This window comes from Drosophila simulans, chromosome X (genome assembly GCF_016746395.2).
Source record: "Drosophila simulans strain w501 chromosome X, Prin_Dsim_3.1, whole genome shotgun sequence".
Lineage (NCBI taxonomy): Eukaryota > Metazoa > Arthropoda > Insecta > Diptera > Drosophilidae > Drosophila > Drosophila simulans.
In genome coordinates, this window is record NC_052525.2 from 16668057 (window position 1) to 16691552 (window position 23496).

Genomic DNA, 23496 nt, shown 5'->3' on the forward strand with positions numbered 1-23496 from the left:
CAATTTTCCTAGGCTCTGTGGTTTTGACTCTGGGTTAAGCCCCCAACTAAACAAATGTGTTTGCGTATATCTGCAGCACGCGTTGGAAGCCAAGAAAAGCAATATGTTCACATTCACGGTGGAGTTGATGAAATTTATGGTAAGTGATGCACTTGAGCGATGCAGCCAGCCATGTTTGCACGCCAATTGACATTGAACCAGTGTCTGCGGAGTCGTGTCTCCTCCATTTGGCGATTCAATTGCGGCTGCTGTATAAATGAAGATTAATCGCCGCAAACATTGCATGGCTGTAGTGAGAAACGAAGCCGAAATTAAACATAACTACGAAATGAAAAATATATTAACATTTTTTTCTTTATAACAGCACCGTTTAAATGCTCTGCGACATCGGAAAAATTCAAATTGGTCGAGTTAAATATCCATAAAAATGTTCTAAGTAGTAAACAATATGATTAAATATTCAAATAAGTAACGTCTTAAATTACCGTAAAGCAATAAACAATATATCGTGTACTGAAGGTTTAAGCTCTATTTATACAAAAACCTATTAAAATATGTTTGCATTGAGTAAACAAATGAAATACGGGTGCAATAGTAAAATAGTAAATATAAACCAACGATTCTCCACAGCGTCGGTAAATGTGTTCCATAAATTCCAAACTTTACTTAACCCTGCCAAGCGGCAAGACTGAAAATAATAATTAAGAAAATTCAACAACAAATTGAATGGATGGCGCAAAATGAAAAAAGCAAATATTCTTAGAATTTCGCATGGAAATAGTAAACTTGTAAGACAAATTGCGAGGCGTTTCGTGGCCAAATGTGCTATGTGCGCTGGCAATTAATGATGCAGCCATGGCTCAGCAGTTTGCAAGTGGTGCGGTGGCGTATACGCGATGTTCCCAGACAGCGCACATTGCGTATCCGCCGAGTGCGCCGACGTACTTGAGACTATTTTGAACCAGACAAGTTGCTGGCGAAGCCAGCCGCTTGCCGCATTGTGCCGACATGAAGTGCAGTTCTCAACCTTCCTTTGGGAGCTCCAGCTTGGAGTTGGAGGGATGGCAGGCTGCTGACTCAGCCGAAGTTTCCGCCTTTCGGAGCTATAAAAAGGTGCCTCGATTCTGGGTTAGTTCATCAGTGATATTGAGCCTCCAGCAGCGATTGCACAGCGCTTCTAAGTCGGTCCAACAACCATTTTTTTAATATATTTTTTTGAGTGACTAAGGAGTTCTAAGGATGCGTCACGCTGTGATCCTTGTTTTCGTGTGTTGCTTGCTGATCGCCGTGGCCTCAGCCGGTTTGCTGACCGGTGGAGGTGGTGGTGGTGGCTACGGCGGTGGTGGTGGTGGTGGTCAGAGCGGCTACGGCGGTGGTGGTGGTGGTCAGAGCGGCTACGGCGGCGGTGGCGGAGGAGGTGGTGGTCAAGGCGGCTGGCAAAAGAACGGAGGAGGCGGCCATGGAGGTGGCGGCCAGGGAAGCTACGGCGGCGGTAGCCAAGGTAAGTGAATATATTTAGGCATTTGCTTATAGTTAACACTTACTATAATCCGATATTACTTCTATGCCTAATTTGATTTCATAATAATTTCATACTTTATTGGTTTTAAAAATCTCATTTTACAAAAAAGTTTTATGGTATGTGAATAGTTTAAATGATTTCAGCATACAAATGTTCAAAACATTTAAATAAATATTTAACTAATAAATATTTGAGTGCATTAAATTGGCAACTAATATTTAATATGTACAATTTACTGATGTTAAGGTTAAGGTTTACGACTTCTGTAATAATTATATACACTTGACTTTTAGGTGGACATGGAGGCGGTGGCCAAGGAGGTTGGCAGAAGAACGGAGGAGGTGGTCATGGAGGTGGTGGACAAGGAGGCTACGGAGGTGGCAACCAAGGTAATTATTTAGTTCAATTAGTTCAACCCAAGATTACAGCGCTTTTTGATTCAGGTGGCCACGGAGGACAAGGAGGCTACGGCGGTGGCGGTCATGGAGGCGGTGGCCATGCAAGCAAGTCCTTGGCCGGCAATCGCGGTAGTTCCGTGTCCTGGCAGGGCGGAAATGGAGGCAACAAGCACGGTGGCGGCGGAGGAGGTGGTGGTGGCCTGTACGGTGGTGGTGGCGGCGGAGGTGGCAAACAACATGGCGGTGGCTGGTAATCAAACCACCAGGAGCATCTAATCCACCGGCTGATGCTGACTTGTGTTCCATGGCATAGAGATAGAGACAATCCCTAGAATCTTCCATTTTTCTTCTATCGAAAGCCCAAATTTTCCTCCTTTTTATGTTTTTTATACTAATAAATCTTGTTTATGCATTTTGTAATTATTTTTGTTTTTATATGGGACAATTTACATTATCGCAGTAAAAAAATTATAATCTGTTGCAAAAAGTTTATCATATTCACCAAAGAACTATAGGTAGTTAATTTAGATACAAAATTTAAAAAAATTGGCGGCATTGGCAAATAATAAAAAATAATTAATGAACAATTTTTATGCACCCGAAATATATTTACTATATGTACATATATTCAATCAGATTATAAATATAGTCACAAGCTCTTTACAATTTCAAAGAAAAAAGTTCCCTTGATTTTCTTGTTTCATTTTTAATTAATTTAAAATAATAGAATTAACTCACTCATAAAAACAACACGTGGGACGCATATGTATACTTTCTTGTAAGATTTATTCACATAGTTAGATACACAAAAAAAAAATTGGTTAATTTAAGGGCAGAGAATTATTATGTACAGGTTGAGCAGTGGATAGTGGTGTCGCCTCGTCGCCGATTTTTCTCGGATGGATGTCGTCTTCTTTGCAGGATTTGATTACCAGCTCCAGCCGCCGCCTCCGCCTCCTCCGGCGGACCAGCCACCGCCACCTCCACCTCCACCAGAGGACCAACCGCTGCTGATCTTGCTGGGCCAAGCGGAGGACCCACCTGAGGACCAACCACCAGATCCACCGCCGCTCTTCCAGCCGCCGCCTGAGGAACCACCAGATGACCAGCCACCTCCACCGCCGCCGCTTTTCCAACCGCTGCTTAAGCTACCCAAAGCTTGGGATTTCCAACTGGAGAGACTGGACAGTGCACTGGATAATCCCGAGCTGCCTCCTGACTTCCAGCCAGAGCTGCCGGAACTGGGCCAGCCGGAGGATCCACCGGAGGACCAGCCACCTGAGCCGCCGCCGCTCTTCCAGCCACCTGAGCCGCCGCCGCTCTTCCAGCCACCTCCTGATCCACCAGATGACCAGCCGCCGCCGCCGCCACCACCGCTCTTCCAGCCTCCAGATCCGCCACCAGAGGACCAACCTCCTCCACCGCTGGAAGGCCAAGCACTGATAATGACCTTACTGCCACCCGATCCTCCAGAGGACCAGCCTCCACCACCGCCGCCGCTGCTCCATCCATGTGGTTTGCCCTGGGCGACGATGCAGCCCAGCACCACCAGCAGACCGAGAAGGCCAAGTCGTCGCGTTGTCATCGTGGTTTGCATCTCCGCAGCTGCCGTGCACTAACTAATGCCCCACTGCAGCCACTCTCGACTATTTATACCCATCCAAGATTCTGAGCCACAGCTTCGCCACAGCCGCTGCCTCGTATAATCAGATGTAATTGCCAAAACTGCCAGCGACCAGCTTACAATGGCCAGTGCTTGGGCGCTTCGGGGTGGCTCCGAGTGGTTCAGAGTGGGCCAGAGTGGTTCGGGTGGTGGCTCAACTCACCTCAGTACTCGGGCCTCATTATGCCGGCATCAACTTTCGGTTTCGTACGCTTTGTGGGTCGCATAGGTCGGCTGTTCTGTGCCCAGCAAACGCCCCCAGATGGAGCACCTGATTTACTTTACTACATAGATAACACTCTTCAACAATTGGTTCCTTATCTCAGGATAATGGATACGATCAGCTTATGAATCAGTGGTAGGAATCAGTGATTAAGGTAGCTATGAATGCAAAGTGTAGAGCAATGTGGGCATTTAAGTGAAGCTCACTTAATATATATTTTTAAAGAACGGGTTGTTTGAAATTAAAAAAGGACTTTCTTGAGCAAGTCTTTTTAATAAGGTCAGTAAATATTTTTGATATTCCTATACCATCATTTTGTGCGTTAAGTGTTTAATCTATAGGTAATATAAAACATAAACAATTAATTTTGTTATTTTATTCAATTAATAAAGGAAAAAATCTAGTTAGTTAAATCATTTTATTAATTTCAACCCAAGGCATATTTTTATTTTGCAGTTTAGTGTAGCCCAGTAGCCGAAACCGCATCATGATCGCCGATCTAATGGCTCTCCATTTTTATGTAGCAACCGCAAAGTACTTAATTGAGTTCGCCCGCCGGCGGTTGGATGGATACTATAGATATAGGAGCCAGGGATTGATCTGACGATCAGTTCTTTATGTCTGCCCATTATTCAGAATGGCGATGGCGATACAGATGGAATTGGTAATGGAGTCGGTATAGAAATTGGCATTGCAGACGGCAGGTGGAGGAGGTGTGCCATGGAATTGGAAATGGAGATCGAGGCAGCTGCGTGTTTGTCTTTTCGGCTACCGTGCTACTGTGCGGTTGCACATAATTCGTGCTGTCTTGAAAATCGGGTCACCGCAAATCAATCAATCAATCGGAGACTTGGGCCCAATTGTTCCGCTGCAACTTATGAGTTGGCACAGAACCCATCACAGGAGATTGACGGGTCTCGAAAGAAGGTGTCTCACACCACGATGAGCTATGTCATTATTTCAAAAATGCGGATCATTGCTGTATATTTTTCGATTTCTTCACAGACATAATTCTAAAGAAGCATAGAAAGCGAGATGTTTATACATTTAGTTATTGAAAATATTTAATATTTAATATTTAATTGTTACTTTGAGGTATATACTTTATTTTAAAAATATTTATTTATCTACTTTGTTCAAATCACATATAGTGTTATTTTAATACTTTATGTTTCATTTAATTTTATTAATAACATTAACACTTGTTTTAAAGAACGAACTATTTTAAAGCAGTCTTCGACTAGCTCTTGTCGAACGCGGTTGTAAAAATTGAACGCTGCGATCGTTATCTTCTGTTCTCTCTGAGAACATTTTGGTGTACATTAGATATTTTCTGTTTTCTTCTTTAATTGTGATATTCGCAAAGGACTACAATAAAACGTTCAAGTGATGCAATTGGTGATGCTGAAGCATCTGCCGTTGAAAAAATGCGTACTAAAAGGAATAAACCACTAGTGGAGCGCCAGAACGAACGGGGCTCCAAGCAATTTACAAATTATTTTCGTCCACTACAAACTTTAGACGATGATAATGATGATAAACCTATTGAAACGGACACACTTGATGAAATAATAATCAAACCACCTCCTATAACATTAATTAAACAAAATACAAAATTTGTACACGAGCTAATGGCTAAAATTAAAACTGATGATTACTTTATTAAAACCATCTCAATTGGAATTAAAATATTTTTACCAAATATGGACTGTTTCAATGCAGCTTGTAACCAACTCAAGGAACATAACTGTGAGTTCTACACGTACGATACTAGATCAAACAAGCCATACAAAGCCATTTTATCCGGGCTGGATAAACTACCAATTGAAACTGTCAAATCCATGCTACAAAACCTAGGATTACAATGCACCGAAGTCAAAATTGTGGAAAAGAAAACTAAGTCTGATCATGAATTATTACTGTACATTGTTTATTTCGTAAACAAAAGTATCACAGTAAAGGAACTGCGCAAAAACTTTATGTATGTCAACCACACTAAAGTACGCTGGGAGTATAAAGTGAAATTGCAGAATAAAATTACTCAATGCTACAATTGCCAACTATTTGGACATGGATCAAATAATTGTTCAGTTAAAACATCATGTGCCCATTGTGCTGGATCACACCAGACTGCCGTATGTATGGACGTAAACAACAAAAAATGCGCTAACTGTAAAGGCGACCATCCATCGACAGAACTGACATGCCCATGCCGAATTTCTTATCTCAATTTACTTTCCAAACGCTCATCACAACGCATTGGAAGAAATAACTTGGAAGCTCATGGAATGAGGAATTCTAAGCAACACATCGCTCCATCTGCTCTCTTTGGAAATCAACCCCAGATCTCATTGCCTACTCAAACTAAGAGAGTGCAACAACTCAACTTTGGTAGCTATAGTAATGCACTCACCAATATTCATACTTTGCCTAATCCCAAAGCAAATATCACAAATGAAACTAATCTCTTTTCATGTGAAGAGATAAATTCTCTTTTGTCTGAATTAATAACAAGACTTAATGAATGCTCCAATAAGGGAGAGCAATTTCAAGCAATTTCTCAGTTAGCGATTAAGTATGTTTACACAAACAAATAATTTTATTGATAATTTGAATATTATGGCATGGAATGCTCGTGCCGTTAGAAACAAACGTATAGAACTAATCAAGTTCTTAGAAAATAATCACATTCACATAGCACTTATAAATGAAACGTGGCTGACTCATAGTGACCGTTTTAATATACCCGAATACACTATATACAGAAATGACAGGAAGGAAAGTAGGGGAGGCGGCGTTGCCATTGCAGTTAGTAACACATTGATACATGAACAAATACCCTGCATTAAAAGTCATGTTATTGAAAATGTAGGTATACAAATCAACACTGACTCTAATTCCAGTCTAAAAATTTACTCTATTTACTTTGCTGGAAATACTTCAAAATGTATTCCTAGTTCATGTGACTTATCTTGGGACCATAATCATTTAAAAAGTTTGTATAGATCTGATCTCCTTAAGATCTCACAAATAAATGGAAATTTTCTAATTTGCGGGGACTTCAACTCGCGCCACAGAGCATGGAAGTGTACCCGAGCCAATGGTTGGGGCAAAATTCTCAATGAACTTTCAGATCTGGGAAAATTCAGTATTTTGTACCCTACGCAACCCACATATATTCCGCATAACCATAAAGCAAAAGCATCAACATTGGACCTATGCCTCACTAATATCCCTAACCAGCTGGCTAATCCAGCAGTAATGCAAGAGCTTTCCTCTGATCACCTACCAGTGGTTATTAAATACTCTACAAATTTTATGCGCAATGTAAAAACATATCCGATTTTGGGAAGGGCAAATTGGGCGCTTTTTAAGAGAATTATAAATGAAAGGCTGATGGTTGAAGAGGTGGTTGTCAACTGCTCACAGATATCGACTTTGGATATTGATAATTTAATCGGCTCTTTCACTAGAGTAATCAATTATGCCTTTCTTAAAGCAGTCCCTCATAAACCTATACATCACTCCAAGCTTACACTCCCTGTACATATAACTGAATTATTTAAAACAAGAAATATTATCCAAAGACAATGGTTTAGGTCACGTCATCCATTATTAAAATCAAGATGTGATCATTTAAATTACATCATACGAAAAGAGCTTTTCATTTATAATAATGCAAAATGGAACAATAAACTTCAAAAGCTGGATAAATGCAGCAAACCCTTTTGGAATATAACCAAAGCAATTAAAAAAAGAAAACAAATTGTTCCGTGTCTAAGTAAAGCTGATGAAATATACGCTTCTGGAAAAGAAAAAGCGAATATTCTTGCTGATGTCTTTCAACTGAAGCATAATCTGACACATTCATATTCAAACCAAAATACAATTGACCAAGTCAAAATATCTTTACAATCTATAGCTGAAACCCCAAACAACATCGCAGAAATTTGTAGAGTCACTTATCCAGAGGTTTTTTCAATTGTAAAAGCTCTCCATACTAGAAAATCTCCTGGAATTGATGGAATACCTAATATATCCTTGAAAAACCTTCCTACAAGCGCCATTAATCATATTGTTAACATTGCCAATCACTGTCTTCAGGCAGGCTATTTCCCACGGGATTGGAAGATAGCAAAAATAGTTCCAATTCTCAAACCAGGAAAACCTCCTGATAACCCTGAAAGCTACCGACCAATAAGCCTATTAAGCGGATTGTCCAAGATTCTGGAAAAATTAATTAAATTGAGATTGGTGAAATTTTTGGACATACACAACACACTACCAACGGTACAGTATGGTTTTAGAAATGGTCTAAATACCATACTGCCGACCTTAAAACTAAGAAATTATATTAAAGAAAGTATCCAATCCAAACAATCTGTAGGGCTGGTTACACTTGATATTGAGGCTGCATTTGATACTGTATGGCATGACGGACTGTTGCACAAACTAAAGATGATTGGAACTCCCATATACCTCATTAAAATAGTTCAAAATTTTTTGACACATCGATACTTTAGCGTTAATTTGGACAGTAGTCAATCTGCTAGACGAATTTTAAATGCAGGTGTGCCACAGGGTTCTGTCTTAGGACCTACATTGTTTAATATTTTTACACACGATATTCCACAAGCTACAAACTGTGTACTTTCACTGTTTGCTGACGACGCCGCTGTCTACAGTGCTGGTTTCTCGTACAGCGAGATAAATCAATCCATGCAGAGTTACTTAAATGAATTAGACATATATTACAAAAAATGGAAAATTAAAATTAACCCTAATAAAACGAATGCTATATTTTTTACAAAAAGAAGGAAACCTCGTTATCTTCCTGATAGACAGTTGCGAATACTAGACTCTCCAATACAATGGGTTGACAACATTCGATATTTGGGTATAATTTTTGATAAAAAACTAACATTTAAATACCACATCAACAACACAATTATGAAAGTTAATAAAATTATTTGCACACTGTACCCTCTAATAAATCGTAAATCTAAATTATCAATATCCAATAAGATCATAATTTTTAAAACAATTTTTAATCCAATATTAATGTATGGGTCACCTGTTTGGGGTAGATGTGCTCAAACTCATATCAAAAAACTTCAAATATGCCAAAACAAGCTGTTAAAATTAATAATGAACTTACCTTATTACACAAACACTAAGTACCTACATATAAAAGTAGGTGTACAAAAAGTTCAACAAAAAATACAATATTAACAATCTTTTGTTTCAAGTCTTAGTTTTTTAAGTTAGTTGTAAGTCAATTAAGGTTTTTCTTCTCCCTTGTTTTCCTTAATAAATAATAAATATTGTTATACAAAAAACTAAAAACAGGTCAACTAGACATAATTAATAAATATTTCAGATGAAAGCCTTAGCTAAACACTGTAAATACCTAATTATACCATTAGCTTTAATGAAATGTACATATATATATAAGGGATAAAGCACAAATAAATTAAATTAAATTAAACTATTTTAAAGCTCATCATAAATTAAGGAAATTTGATTGAAACGAATTTTTATTTATTGGTCTACCCCATTTGTGTACAAATTTATTCACAGAACTTAATCCTCTAGAACAAAGAACAGAATAAATATTTTTTGAAAAATTAAATCGGCCTATCTTGGCCCAAAATGCTAATTATAGACGTCTGATCGGCTAATTCTAGAACCGAACCGCTTGAACCTTTTGGCTTTTGCACGTTTCCATTTTAATTCATGGGCGGCATAAAAATCAAATTTGGCTCTCTTGTGCGATCGACTGACAGGCTTTTTTTGCGACGGATTGATCGATGGCTGGAAAACAATCAAATGCGCTTTTTGGTTGCGCAAGTGCTGCAGAAAAGCCGAAATAGATGTCGAAAGTGCACTAAGTACCTGTCTCATTACCTTCCTTCTTCTTACTTCGATTGGCAGGTGATGACCTCAACCATTTGGCCATTGGGTCAGCGGCAGAATCGACTCAAGAGTCGGAGCAGGAAGCCAAAGTCAACCGGTTCCCCCTCCAAGCACAAAGCGCACGCAATTAAAAATGGAAATTCTTTTCTTGTATATTGTATAAATTCTAACAAACAAATACCGCTAAAAAATATTAAAAAAAAATATTAAATCCTAAGCTGCTTGGCTTTCTGTTTGGCAGTTTGAACTATTTATAGTTGGTCCATATTGGCTTGCTCCACATTTACCAGCCTTTGTTCCAGCCGCCGGACTGAGCGCCGGAGTAGCCGCCGGAGTAGCCACCAGAGTAGCCACCAGACTGAGCGCCGGAGTAGCCACCAGACTGAGCACCGGAGTAGCCGCCAGAGTAGCCCTCGTTGATGACCTTCACGATGACCACCTTCTCAACGGGCCTGGGAGCAGCATATCCGCCAGAGTAGCCACCGCCGCCGGAGTATCCACCAGCTCCGGAGTATCCACCGCCGCCGGAGTAGCCACCACCGTTGGAGTAGCCACCGGAGTAGCCGCCGCCGCCGCCGCCTCCACCGCCGCCGAGCTTGCCGCCAAGACCACCGCTCAGACCGCCCAGGCCGCCGCCCAATCCTCCGCCGAGACCGCCCAGCTTGCTCTGCAGCAGCTGTCCGATGCCGCCAGCACCTCCGCCAATGGAGCCGCCGCCTCCACCGCCACCGCCAAGGAGTCCGCCCAGGGAGGCCTGTCCGACGGACAGGATGGCGGCAAGGATCACCAGGATGCAGGCAAAGGGTTTCATCTCGAGTAGCGAATGGGATACAATCGGTATCAAACAGCTGACCAAACTAATTCCAACCGCTGACGGAGCACGCACCTTTATACCCCCGAAAAATCGATGGGTCGCTCCGAATGAGATGGGGGGCCCAATTAGAAGCCATTGATGGGCAGAGCGACCAGAGGAGCATCATCGATTCGGCTGCGATTTCATAATAACCCACATTCGGTTATGCTCGCCGGCGGTTCTTTTGTTTGCCTATGCTAATCTGTGCGCATGCGCGGCTTACTTCGGATGAGGAACCGCTTCTCCTACAGTTTGCACAGTGGGTTGGGAGGTGTTAAATGCAGAGCTGCAGCCGTTGGGAAATCGAGTGACAACATCATCTGACCAGGAGTGGACAGTTCAATTTGCAACAAAATCACACTTAGTTTGGAGTGATCAAGTTTCTATCTGCATTTTAGGCCACGAAATTCATTTGCAATTACTTATTTTTATTTTGTTTTATTTTTATATTTTCTGTGAGCTAACTTCATTCTTCTGTTCACTAGAACCTTAGTCGTTTTGCATTGCTTCTTCTAAATGTTAGTTGAAATAAACATAGATTAACCAGTGAAAACCCACTGTGCAAATCGCCGAAAGTCAAACAAATTATCGGCATTTAATCACCGCGGCCGGCAGTGGCCAACAATGGATCGACAATCAACATTTATATCAATGTTTTGTCAGTTGGCCAAAAGCAGATAGCAGAAGCAGCCGAAGTGTCAAACTGATGAATGGCTAAATCGTGAGTTCTGCCCAAGGTTCAGGTTAAAGTGGGAAAACTAAGGCATCTTCCTGCTTTGGCCAAGAACTTTTATTAACTCATCGCTCGGAGGCCTATTCAAATCTGTACCCGTATTGTATAGCCAATAGCAAATACCTATACCCGTAGCCCACATCATCGCTTATTAATACGTATAACCGGTTCGGCGATTCTATTTCTATGCTTCAGTTTGGCATATATTTGCATAGTGGCTGGGCGGATATGGCAGATTGCCTGGGAATTTTCGCTGGCCCTCTAGTTGTCGGTACTAACCCGAAAGATAAACACTACTCAGAGAACTCTCCCACAAGTCCAAGGGTTCAATGCACTGCTCCAAGCACACGCCTTAGAAATCGGAAAAAATATTAGTTCTGCACAAAACGAAAGACAGTTTAAGTTCTTTTTTTTTTTGTTTGTTTAAGTATTTGGCATTTACATACCCGTTCTTGTGGTATGAATATTCACAATCGTATTATTCGATTATACCTAAAGCTGTAAGCTCCCAATCCGACGACAGATCGACAGCATTCGATGGGGCACTAATCAATTAAGCGGAATACAAGTTGGCCTAGCAAGTATACAAGTAGCAATTCTGAGACTTCAAAGTGCGTTTCTCAGCTTGCAAAATGCTGTGATGGTCACTTGAAAGATCAGAAGCTAGGAAACGACAATTTTAATTGAATTTCCTCATTACCAACTTATTGACTTAATTGATTATCAATTATAAAAGATCTGGTCACGAAATGGACATATAAATAATAAGTTTAGCATAAAAGCAATATATATATGTAAATATATATTTCATTTTAGGATCACGTTTGTGCTTTTATATGTAACTCTAATAAAATGGAGACTCCTTACTAGGTTTTTTAAATATACATATAGCTTAATTACGACTTTTTGGTCGCGTTTCTGGTTTGCTCATTAACCCACTGAAACCAGATACTAACTTTATGTCCAGCATGTTGTTAAGTCAATATGCGAATATGGTGATGTATATCTATACGTATATCTTCTTTACAATGGCGTCTATATTGCTGGGCTGTAATGAACGAACCTACAAAACTATTTCCCATCGCTTTGGCTTTGGACGGCTGAAGGCTTCCATTAAAAACAACAGAATTAACATATTTAATTACTAGTTATGTACAAAAATGAAATTACCAGTGCAATAGTAAACACAAAGGTAAATATGGATAGAAACCGAAACCGAGACCAAAACCCCGGACCAAAAAGTGAACGTAGTTGATGCTGTTTTGAGGAGAACTTTTGATAGAGTCATCGTCATCCCATCCGCGGGGGGCATAACATTAAGGCTAAAATTGATGACACTCATAAATAAGTTGGTAATGTGTAGTGATAATAACTAATATTGTAGCGGCATTAATTCAATTCCAAATATGAATTTGCAAGCTTGCATAGAAAATTGACGATGCCAATGCATTTGGCATTTAATGGGGAATCCAGCAGACACATAAATACCCATCGCACATCACTGCCTTCTATACATTCTATCCATATATATAATTTTATCATCTCGCAGCTGAGATCTCGTACATATGCAAAAGGGTAATTGATGGCAAGCAGGCTCATATAAATGTAAGTTAATTACACTGCATTGCAAGATCATCGGCGATGTGGTCGTAAAACATCGATAGTTAATTGCAGGTTAATCGATTGCATTTTTCCATCAATCACTAAAATCGGCTTAGGGATGGTGGATCGTTAAAGCCATGATGTTATCATCCCCTTATTATAAGTTAGAAGTAAAAACATAAGCTTTGCTGAATTCTAGATAATATAGGGAATAATAATATTAACTTGGTTAAATCGAAAGCTCCATTCCGGAAGAACACGTAATTGATTAAATGCTCAAGACTTCAAAGCTTCAAATAAATTTCCCAATCCATCGCATTCCGCTGTATTAATTTTTATAATGTGCGTTACAAGCTTTTCAAATGCAGAAAACCGATCAAAAAATGCAAAACCTAAAACAGGTTACCACACACGCAAGCATAATTTGTCCAGATCAGTGTAAATAAAAGATTTGTTTATAAACAAACATGCGAATCGTAATGCGTTTGTCCAAGGCTCCCTGGTAACCGAAAACCAAAAGGCCGAGAACGCACATGGCACATGGAACTCAGTCGAGACTGGTCGACGCCGCAACTTCATGATCATCGAATCAAAGACAATGGCACAGACAAAGAAAATCGGCGGATTCAAAGCCAAACAACGATTGCCAACGGAAGTAAAACAAAACAAAATACACAAAAAAAAGGAGAGCCGAAAAGCAAAGAAACTTATTTTCATATAAATCAATGATAGCCAATAAACTGTTTAACTTCATGTTAAGCACACATACTTGAATTAAGTTTATGTTTTATGGGCTGGTGTCAAGGATTGGCATCAACACAAGAGTTGTTCCCCGCCTTGACCTCAAAAGAAATAGTCGTTTAACATTTCCTTCAGTTCCTATGAAATTGTCCCTCTTTCCATATCTTTTTTCCTTAATTAACTTTCGCTTTCGGTGGCAATGGCTGGAAATGATCTTGAACTTCAGCAATCCATCGCATGGGCAGGGCGTAAAAGGCAAAGTTGTAAACGGGTTTTATCGAGCCGACAAACGAATGACTTAAGCAACGAACTTTGGCACAGCGCCATCTGGTGCTCATGATACGAAAAGTTTCTATGCGAAAAAGCTGTAATGTGTGCGCTGTACAAAATCGTAGCAATTTTTTAAACATAACGTATTTGCAACAAGTTTTGATTCTGTTATCTACATTAAGTCATTTAGTTAGTTATTGTGTAAGTTAAGCTGTGTAATCTGATAGGGATCAAAAGGAATTTGAATGTAATTTCGTTCATTTTATAAGGGCTAGCCTAAACATGTTGCTTGTGATCGCCCAAAAATATCCCAGCCATTAAAGCTTAGCATAGTTTGCAACCACTGAGAGTAAAATTCAAAATCATAGCCAAGCACCTGTTTTGTGAAATCGAACGACTGAAGAGGAAAACTTATTTTTATGTTAAAACTTTATTGGTCGGATTCAGATGTTTACAGATAAAGCAGGTGTCGTTACTTAATCGTTCCACCAGCCGGCACCGCCGCGGGAGCCACCACCGTAGGCACCAGCAGCACCACCGTAGGCCCCACCTGCACCACCAGCACCTCCGGAAGCGTGGTTGACAGTGTAATCGAACTCAGCGGGGTTGCCCCAGGCGTTGCCAGCTCCAGCTCCTCCGGCACCACCCTGCCAGCCGCCTGCTCCACCACGACCTGCTCCAGCACCTTGCCAGCCAGCAGCTCCTCCAGCACCACCACGTCCAGCCCCAGCTCCTTGCCATCCACCAGATCCGCGTCCACCGCCATAAGAAGCTGCACCACCGCCGTAGGAAGCTCCAGCACCACCGCCATAGGCAGCACCAGCTCCACCGCCGTACGAGGCAGCACCGCCGCCATAGCCGCCACCTCCGTAAGCACCAGCACCGCCGGCGGAACCACCGCCGATGTGGACCTTAGTGTTGCCCTGCGACTGCGAGACGTGGGACACCAGGCCAGCTCCAATAGCCGGGCGGCCACCGAATCCTCCGCCGCCACCACCACGTCCTCCACCGGGCAGATAGCCGCCTCCTGCACCGCCTCGGAGGCCACCGGCGTTGGCCAGAGCCAGGGAAACCAACAAGCACACAAAGACCTTGAAGGATGACATTAACGGGACTAACTCTTAAAGATCCTTAGCGCTCCGCGATTTCTTACCTTCATTCTGGAAGTTGAGTTTATTAGATTTAAGATTCTGATCGAAACTGAGATCCAATGGTTTGTGATGCCTTTGGACCAAGAAACACTTGAATTTATAGTCCAAGTCCTATAGATCTTCTTTGGCTAATGATCCGGCCAAGAAAACAAAAAACGAGTAAGACAGATAAGATATAAAAATCAATTTTAATTTTCAAAAACCAAAACATCAATTTGCTCCGCTCAATCATTAGATTCTCTTGCCCTCTGAAATCATCTTTATCTATAGCTCTACGAAAACTACTCTTCGCTTTGTTTTCCTTGGCTTTAATTAAAGATCACAAATTAATTGCATGGCGGCAATTAGCCCGCGGGCTTCCGATTGCCCAATCACGACCAAGCCAGGTGTCTTAAAAGCCCGAAAAGTGGACGCAGTGCGTCCAGTTTATGCCCATGTTGCTGCGTGGGCGCACACTCCTGGCTGCTCCTCCACAAACCTTTGTCTTTGGTTTTTTTATTTTTATTTTTTTTTTGAAAGTGCAAAAATTGTTAGTTATGCAAGCGAAAATGCAGAAATGCAACACATCAACTTGACAGAAATAAAGTGGAAGTCTTGCTGAGCAAAAATGCTGTGAATGGGAAAAATTTGAAATGGGGAAGTCAAATATTTTGGCATCCAACTGAAATTTGTATTTCACCTGTGCCAAGTCACCTCGAATGACCTAGTGGCTTTTAGAAAATTCGTGAAGGTTTTTCTGGCAATGATAAGTGGTTTTTTCTTGCAAGCGAATTGTGTTAAATAATCACTAGCTCATAATCCTATATTAACATTTAATGTATTTAACATTTATCATATTTAAATATACCCGTCACCCGATACCCGATTAAGCATACAGATTTTAGGAACATAGACGCAGCGCGAGTTTCTTAAACCATGTTGCCACGCCCACTCTAACGCCCACAAACCGCCCAAATCAATCCCGCCCAAACCTTGGAGCATTAAAATTAATTTTCTTAACGGGTATCTAATAGTCGGGGAACTCGACTATTAGAATGTTATTTCTCTTTTGTCTTTTTTTAAATCAATTGAAAACACAAAATCGAATTAATGACAACAACAAATAACTGCTAATCTGCCCACACAAATATTATAATTATAAATTATAAATATATGTAATAAACATAAACCTAAACATCAATAACCTAAATAATCTGAATCGTGAATTTTTCACATTTTATTGCTAAACAATACTCTTCCATTATTCAAATTGGGCTCATGATCGCATAAAGTACGCGATTAATTGCTTATCAAATGGATTAGTTGGACCAGTAAAAAGCAGTGGAACTGTAAGTAGCCAATGATGGAGTGCACCTGTCTGCAGAGCATTATCTGTAATGGGACAACATGGCTGGAAAATACAAGAGCTGGCCATAAGCGATGGAAATTTATGCGCTGAAAGGCGCACAGAAGCCAATAGTTTAGTGCACAGATCACCTGCGTGGTAGGGTATTCACAGTGGTAGACAGTCTCGCTTTTTCTTCTCAGCCGGAGAAAGCCTCTCTCCGGGCCATTTTCTCAGCTCTCTGGCTGTGGCTCTCTGTTTGATTTGCCGGCTTTCGCTCTTTGGGATAATTTCGGGCTTCAACGAAGCCGCTGCAGATTTGGCCATTTCATTCCGTTGCCAACGTTGTAACTGGAAAACGTGTCAGCCGGATCGTCGGCGTCGCGTCGTCAGCTTCGCAGTTTTCCTCCCGATTTTCCACCGCGTCTCGCGTATTTTCCCAGTGAATAATAGCCCTTCTTCCACATTGGGAAATACTCATCCTCTAGCCCCTTGAACATCCAAATGTGCGTGCCAACCAGTGTTCTTTTCTTTGTTTTTTTCCTGTTCATTTGTCATAATTGACAGCCTAACGAAAATTTTAATTAAAGAGTCCAAACAAGATTAATATGTTGTGTTGAAGTTGAGGAATATTGGCTAAAGGAATACAGTGACGACAGCTTAAGTCTCGAATACTTAATAATTTTATCGGTAAGTCAGAGGATAAAATACTTATTCAAATATGCAATATGCAAAAAAGGCAAAGGGAAAATGTGTTTCAAAAATATGTTTATAATTCATAATGCAAGGTAATTTAACAAGCAAAACGTTTTTACCTTAAGCTAAATTGCAAAATATTACCATTAAAATGCAAATAGAGCTAAGCAAACAACGAACTGATTTGAATATAGATCATTAAAAAAGTTAAATAATACCTATGCAGACACAATCGAAAACCAAAATTTGCATATATATTTTTGTCCACACTCATGAAACATTAATTCGAATATGAATCATGCTCGCAAATGATTTCCACGAGTTGTTGGCACGTCATTAAAAACATCAAATTTAGAATAAACAGTTGAGCTAAAAATAAACAAGCTCATCTTAATTATAGACACTTATTTAGAGACTTTCATCTTTAACTAGTTTTGTTTTTTGGGTCTTACTTGATAAGTGCGCATTAGTCAAAGTCAAAATGAAGAAGCTGGATTTAGTGGTGCGCAGATTTTCTTCGTCTAGCAAACTGTTCATGGTCTATTAATTGCCGAAGCAGCTCATTTTCTTTTACACGTCGAGATGTGCGCTTACTATAGATGCACATATTTTTAATATGGCTTTTATTTTTTATAGCGTCGAGTGCCTAAAATTATATATATTAAAAATCGGAGAAGATCTCGTGGCAATGCCCCGCGGCGGTGCTTAGAAATTTTCCTCGATAACGATTACGATTACGATTGAAACTGAAACCGCGATTAAGGACATTCCCTACGCAATTCACCATAAGCCGCGAGTCGTGGCAGAACAAAAGACTGAGGCAACAAACTTGAGTGCGCTTGCGGTTTCTGTTGGCGGGATGGCATGGCATGAATTGAAGTGGGTTGGATAAGTGGGTGCGGGACGACAGGCGGTACAGTTGACAGCGCAACCTCTCCATGTGCATTCAGCTGGATGACTTTCTCCCTGCTCCAACTTCTAAGTGGCATTGCTAATAAGCCAAGGGGGATTGTTATTTGCTTTTTTGTCGCTGCACTTGTCGTGGGTTCCTATCGCCCCAACTGGGTAGCAGGGGGTATGCCCAGTAGGCGTTTTATTGCCTCACAAGCGGGCGGATATTCCAGGAATTCTATGAGTTGTCCAAAACTTTCTCAACATAACTTGACATTAGCTATAAGCTATAGGAATAATATCACTGCTAGCTTAACTGCATGTAAATTCATATATTATTGCTAGCTTAACTTTAAATAACCAAAGTCCAAGCAAAACTCCAAATATATTTTGTTATATTAGAACTATTTGATAAGGTGGAAAAAATATTTCGCATTTGATACAGTAAGCTCATTTAACCCTGAGCATCGAAGGGTCTAACACGACGGCATTTTCATTTTTGGCGACCTGCTCACTCGGAAAACCATCGCGGTGGCTCTCGCATCCACGTCCACATTTACATATGCATACACATCCACACATCCAAGCTGAAATGATATTAATTGCACCACACACTTACTGTGGAGTGGGTACTTAGGTGACTTTCATTGTCTTGACGGCGACTGCTTATTATGCGGCAGGTTGGTTTTGTTTCAATTTTTTTTTTGTATTTTTTACGCCCCACACACATGTGTGTGACTTTGACTGCAGCTCCAGTTTAATCACACTTTTAACTCCGTTTCACATAATACTAATTTCATAATTTGCACCACCCAACCACCCGAGCAAACGCACCACCACCGCTGTGGGCTGCTGCATTTTCACTTTTACACATCGGCTCGAGCAGTGTGATTAAAATAAATCTCGCCCGTTCGTTTTGCATAAGTGGTGTGCTTTTATTATTGTTTTTACCCACCATCGTTCGTCAATGGGAAATTGGCCCCCGGGAAGTGCTTCCCAGAATCCCGTGGATGCCGTGGATTCCAGCAGATTCCCGCAGATTGGCACCCAACTAAAAACTCAAGAGCACAGTCCTAGGCGTTGACATGCCTCGTAGGCAATCCGCAGCTAGCGGATCATAATTGCAGGTAGATGGGCAGGTAGGCCAACTCACCTGGAGGCGGAGTGGCTGAAGGAGATCGGGATGGGGACGAGGTTCCTCCTCGAGAAGCAGCTGGCGTGTAAAACAGCGACGCAGCCATGACCATGATCATGATCAAGTTGTAGCTGTTGATGTGGTGCTAACTTAGTTGCGGGTCCAATAACTTGATCAATAAGTTGAGTAGGAGTAATGGGAAGATTTTAGGAATGTTATTCTTCTACAAGATAATATAATTATAAATACAAATCAAAGAAAAATCAGTTTAATAGCAACATAAATTAATATAAATGCTTCATTGCAGCGAATCGAACTTTAAGAAATATAAACTATGATTGCTTTTATTTAATATTTAGTATAATATATATTATAAATATTTTGTATGTTTATATAGAGTGTATATAGGAAAATCATAGGCCGTAGAGCACTTTGCTCTTCGCATTGCCTTTGTTTTTAATCACCTCATCGCAAAGCCCTCCCCTTGGGATGTCGTTGGTTGTCTTGCGGTTGGCAGTTGTGCATCTTTGTATCTATGTATCTTGTAGCTTGTATCTGTCGGCGAATGAAATAGCACGTACCATATAATCAGGCAGGCAACCCAAAAACAGTGGAAGTCGGAGAAATAAGCCAAGAAATAAGAAACGGCAAGCACCACAAATCAGTGACTAAGAATGAAAGTTAGCCAGTGTACTTCAACAATACGAGACTCTTTTGTCAACGTGAAAATGCATCTGTATCTGTATCTGTATCATTATCTGTATCAGTATCTGTATCTATGGCCGAACTCATCATTTCCCAGTTTTGAGCAGACAATTATCATAATTATCAATGCAGTTTTCACACTTTTCACACTTTCCATGCTCTCTCGCCGCCGTTTTGTGGCATTTGTCACAGAAATTATGCATAAATTTCCGCGCCGCCTGCTCGCTTTCGAATTGGAATCGCTTAGTCGTGGTCTTGTCCGAGGTTCCATTGTTACACTTTCAGCCAATTTCGATTCTGTGGCCCATTGTCAACCCTTCACCTTCCGCGGAATGGAGTCAAATGGCTCGTAAGCCCCATAAATTTCGGGTGCCCTCAACGGCGGTGCGAACAATGACATATCGATGATGACGACGGCGTCAACAAATAAATATTGTGCGACATTTATAAACAAATTTGTTGGGTCTTATTTGTTTGTGGCTTGCTCTCCCATTTCTTCTTCATCGCCGCCTTCATCCGATCGTAATTGTGTGGCTGGAAAGTGAAACCATCGTTAATAAATAAGCCCCGGCGTCCCAATAACTCAACACAATGGCCTTTTTTGAACTGGAAAACCTGTAACTTTCGAACGCATTGCGATGCCACACACATAAGGCGATTAGCCCGAGATCAGGTGGGAAACAGTTATCGGAAATTATACAATTTATATACAACAAATTATACAATTTATGTGACGGATCGGTCATCAAATTAACCCCGACAGATCTGAATAATTTTTAATCCGACTTACCGATTGATTGTGGGAAAATTAAATTATTGGCTTTAGCTTTAAGGCATATTTTTCTATGGAAAGTATCATATTGCAATCGTCGAATTTAATAATATAAAATCAACAACTACCTGTCTCATTTTCCACTATTGTGTTAAGTAAGCTTGAAACTCGTGGCACAGAATACGTATTTTTTGGGGTCTGTCTACCATAATTCCATGGTTATCCTTAATTCTCCTTAATTTCGCCGAGTACAATGTGAAATTGGTAAAGTCAAAAAAGAAATGTGCATAGGCCATTGTATAAGCAGACAGGGTAAATTAAAACTTAAGAGATTAAGGGGGCTATATATCATGGATAGCATCGCATAATCATGACAGGCAATTCGTGCCTGGGACTAATCCCGCTTTTTATTCGTGCCCCGGAATCCGATGACCTTTTCCCCGGTCCGGGGGGGCAGGTGAGGAGTGAAGTGGATTCAAGTGAAGTGCCAGGTAGTCGCAGATCTTGACCAGACAACCTGTCACATCTCAATTGGCGCTTGACCAAGGCAGAGGCTCTTGACATCGGACTATGCAACAAGTGGATGCTCGAGCGTGTTGCTGTTATGCGTTTGCTTCATGCTGCTTATATACACTCGGAAAAATGAACGGCCAACATTCATAGGTTTTTCAGTTTAAAGTTTTGAGTATGAGTACACTAGAGTATATTTTTTATTTGGGCTGAAAAACATTTAAAGAATATTAATAGAAAATTAAAATGTGGTTGATGCAGATAAAATAGTTCTTAATGCTTATGGCAATTATTCCAATGTACATATATAATATTTTAAGACATGTAAATCTAATGAGCTAGAAAACAACACTTTTTGCTGAGTGTATATGATCTGGCTGTTGCTGTTGTCCAGGTGTTGCTGTTTCATTTGAGAGTGTCTGGCATTGCAGATGTTGCTGTTGTTGCCGATGTTGCCGATGTTGCTGTTGTTATCGCTGTTGTTGCCACTGATTGGCGCCGTTGTTGCCACGCCTCCGGCCATCCATTGCTGCACTGCTTTGGCAATTTCGCGCGTCGGCTTACATAAACAGAGATTTGAGCCATGGATTATCGATGTCGGGAACTGCCAAATATTTGCGATGGAATTGGCAACTCTTTATGCCACCATAATGAGCGAAAATAAATAAATAAATTATTCGGCCCGTCATTAGGTTGTTGTGACAAACGAAACAAAAGGCAGACGTTACACCATATTCGAGTCGTGCATAAATAATGATAGATCGGCATATAGGCGCCGATATTGATCGATTGTGGCGCCGACTTCCGGGGGTCACAACCTGACCAGATTTCCGGCTCCTGATGTTGATGCTGTGTGCTTTGTGCTTTGTGCTGCCGGTGGCTCCAGTTGCTGGCCATTCATGTTGCCAGTTGCTGTTGGCCGTGGCCAAATGCGAATCACGATCGCTGCTTGTTTTGCCATCACTTCACTCTCGTTTTGGCTTTTACTTTTCGGTGGCCCCAAACACTCGCACATGACTTCACTTTTACCGCAGTTAAAGTTCGTCATGGGTCGCCGATATACCCCATAAAATCCCCTCTTTTCTCAACGCCTTATCAAAATCACTAGACTGCGGCGTCCCAGACGAAATATTTTGCTAATAATAAATTAATAAATAATATTGCACCCAATATTTCAGAAATTATCATAAATAATATAATTCACAAAATATTAATATCCCAATTGAATGCAAATCATATCGCCGAAACTCAAATGATAACATATAAACCTTAATAGATGATCAACTTCTAATGCACAAGTATATGTCATTATTCTTTCATAACTTAAAAAATCTCATAGCAAATAGGTAATTTAATAGAGGCGAAAATACTATTAAGAAATAAAGATAGCAGCATAATTATTTTGATGAACATTTAAATTTCTGGCCAGCTTCTAACAAATTAACGTTAAAAGCGCATACAAGAGCCAAGTGCTTTAATGACATAATTAGGCGTTGTTTTTGGAAAGGTGTTGGACTCGAGTAAATCCCCGGAAATTCGGGGCATATGGCGGGGACTTCGTAGTGCCACCCAGACGGATAGACAGTTCCCCAAGTTGCGGGCCAGGTTGCCGCCCAGCCTGATTGATTTGACCCCGCTAAAGGGGCAGACTTTCACTGGCGTGATCTCGGGCCTTTACCTTCGGTCCAATCCCATCCAACCCAACCCAACCCAATCCAATCCAATCCCTCTCCGACCACATATGTATGTATGTACATATTTATGATAATACCACCCGTCTGGAATTCGGAATTTGGAATTTGGAATTACCGAAATGCATTCCGTGCTGCACAAATCAAATGTCTGGGATTATTGCAGATGTGCGATTATGTGAGATGATGTCATCCCTGGGAGCCCTGGGCCATGGTATCATCGTGGAGCATGGAGCATGGAGCATTGGGAGCAGCGCACATCTGGCGGCATCTTCTGGCGAAATCAATTTGCTGTAATTATGTAACTGTAACTGGCAGCCCCCAAAAAACAAAACCTTCAACCCATCATCAATCAGTCGAGGGACCGTCATTAGCTCACATTTCATCGACCAACTGCGACAGTGGGATCGGGTTAGCAACTGTAAGCGGATTTAAAAATGAAGTGGTGTTATGGCTTACTCCTCCGTTGGAAAGACACGTTTAGAAGATTCAGCTAGCAAATGCTCAATATGTTATTAAATTGATTTGTTACAAATTTTGCATTACCCAGATTGAGCAATAGGACTCATAATAACTATTTAAATAATAATTAACTTTATCCTAAGCCCTGTTGTGGTGTGGATGACAAATATTACTGGTGGAATCACTGGCATCTCCGATTCCGTTGCATAATCTCCGCCTTCCGCGACAAGTGACCAAG

At 40.8% G+C, this 23496-nt stretch overlaps 5 protein-coding genes across 6 annotated transcripts in view; 2 read left to right on the forward strand and 3 right to left on the reverse strand.

Annotated features, from left to right (window-relative positions):
* Nucleotides 1-1124: 1124 nt before the first annotated feature.
* Nucleotides 1125-2340, forward strand: LOC27207033 (glycine-rich protein DOT1). The gene is made up of 3 exons (XM_016182792.3): nt 1125-1501; nt 1816-1911; nt 1966-2340. Exons 1-3 carry the CDS (start codon nt 1240-1242, stop codon nt 2172-2174), a joined length of 567 nt encoding a protein of 188 aa, XP_016039764.1. The 5' UTR covers nt 1125-1239; the 3' UTR covers nt 2175-2340.
* Nucleotides 2341-2687: 347 nt separating this feature from the next.
* LOC27208770 (loricrin) lies at nt 2688-3554 on the reverse strand. The gene has a single exon (XM_016184323.3). The coding sequence runs from the start codon at nt 3515-3517 to the stop codon at nt 2849-2851; it is 669 nt and encodes a 222-aa protein (XP_016039765.1). The 5' UTR covers nt 3518-3554; the 3' UTR covers nt 2688-2848.
* A 6295-nt stretch (nt 3555-9849) lies between these two features.
* On the reverse strand, nt 9850-10611 carry LOC27206342 (ctenidin-1). The gene has a single exon (XM_016172444.3). It carries the CDS (start codon nt 10531-10533, stop codon nt 10006-10008), a length of 528 nt encoding a protein of 175 aa, XP_016039766.1. The 5' UTR covers nt 10534-10611; the 3' UTR covers nt 9850-10005.
* Nucleotides 10612-14332: 3721 nt separating this feature from the next.
* Nucleotides 14333-22006, reverse strand: LOC6726254 (glycine-rich protein 23). Its single transcript, XM_039296428.1, has 3 exons — nt 21924-22006; nt 15075-15162; nt 14333-15012 (listed from the first exon to the last, which is right to left on the reverse strand). Exons 1-3 carry the CDS (start codon nt 22004-22006, stop codon nt 14398-14400), a joined length of 786 nt encoding a protein of 261 aa, XP_039152362.1. The 3' UTR covers nt 14333-14397.
* Nucleotides 16720-23496, forward strand: part of LOC6726262 (espin) — a 63145-nt gene continuing 56368 nt past the window's right edge. Inside the window, exon 1 of one of the 2 annotated variants that reach the window (XM_039297931.2) lies at nt 16720-17086. The gene's annotated coding sequence lies outside the window, so the exon portion shown is untranslated. The remainder of the gene's footprint in view (nt 17087-23496) is intronic. The other variant, XM_039297930.2, reaches the window with a different exon arrangement.

Excerpts from the sequence above, each read along its gene's own strand:
- LOC27207033 (XM_016182792.3), top strand. The coding sequence starts at position 1,240 with ATGCGTCACGCTGTGATCCTTGTTTTCGTGTGTTGCTTGCTGATCGCC. Across the intron at positions 1,502-1,815 it reads CTACGGCGGCGGTAGCCAAG|GTGGACATGGAGGCGGTGGC; the intron begins GTAAGTGAATAT and ends CTTGACTTTTAG. Across the intron at positions 1,912-1,965 it reads CTACGGAGGTGGCAACCAAG|GTGGCCACGGAGGACAAGGA; the intron begins GTAATTATTTAG and ends TTTTTGATTCAG.
- LOC27206342 (XM_016172444.3), bottom strand. The coding sequence starts at position 10,533 with ATGAAACCCTTTGCCTGCATCCTGGTGATCCTTGCCGCCATCCTGTCC.
- LOC27208770 (XM_016184323.3), bottom strand. The coding sequence starts at position 3,517 with ATGCAAACCACGATGACAACGCGACGACTTGGCCTTCTCGGTCTGCTG.
- LOC6726254 (XM_039296428.1), bottom strand. The coding sequence starts at position 22,006 with ATGAATGGCCAGCAACTGGAGCCACCGGCAGCACAAAGCACAAAGCAC. Across the intron at positions 15,163-21,923 it reads GGAGCCGGAAATCTGGTCAG|TGTTTCTTGGTCCAAAGGCA; the intron begins GTTGTGACCCCC and ends TATAAATTCAAG. Across the intron at positions 15,013-15,074 it reads ACTCAACTTCCAGAATGAAG|GTCTTTGTGTGCTTGTTGGT; the intron begins GTAAGAAATCGC and ends TCATCCTTCAAG.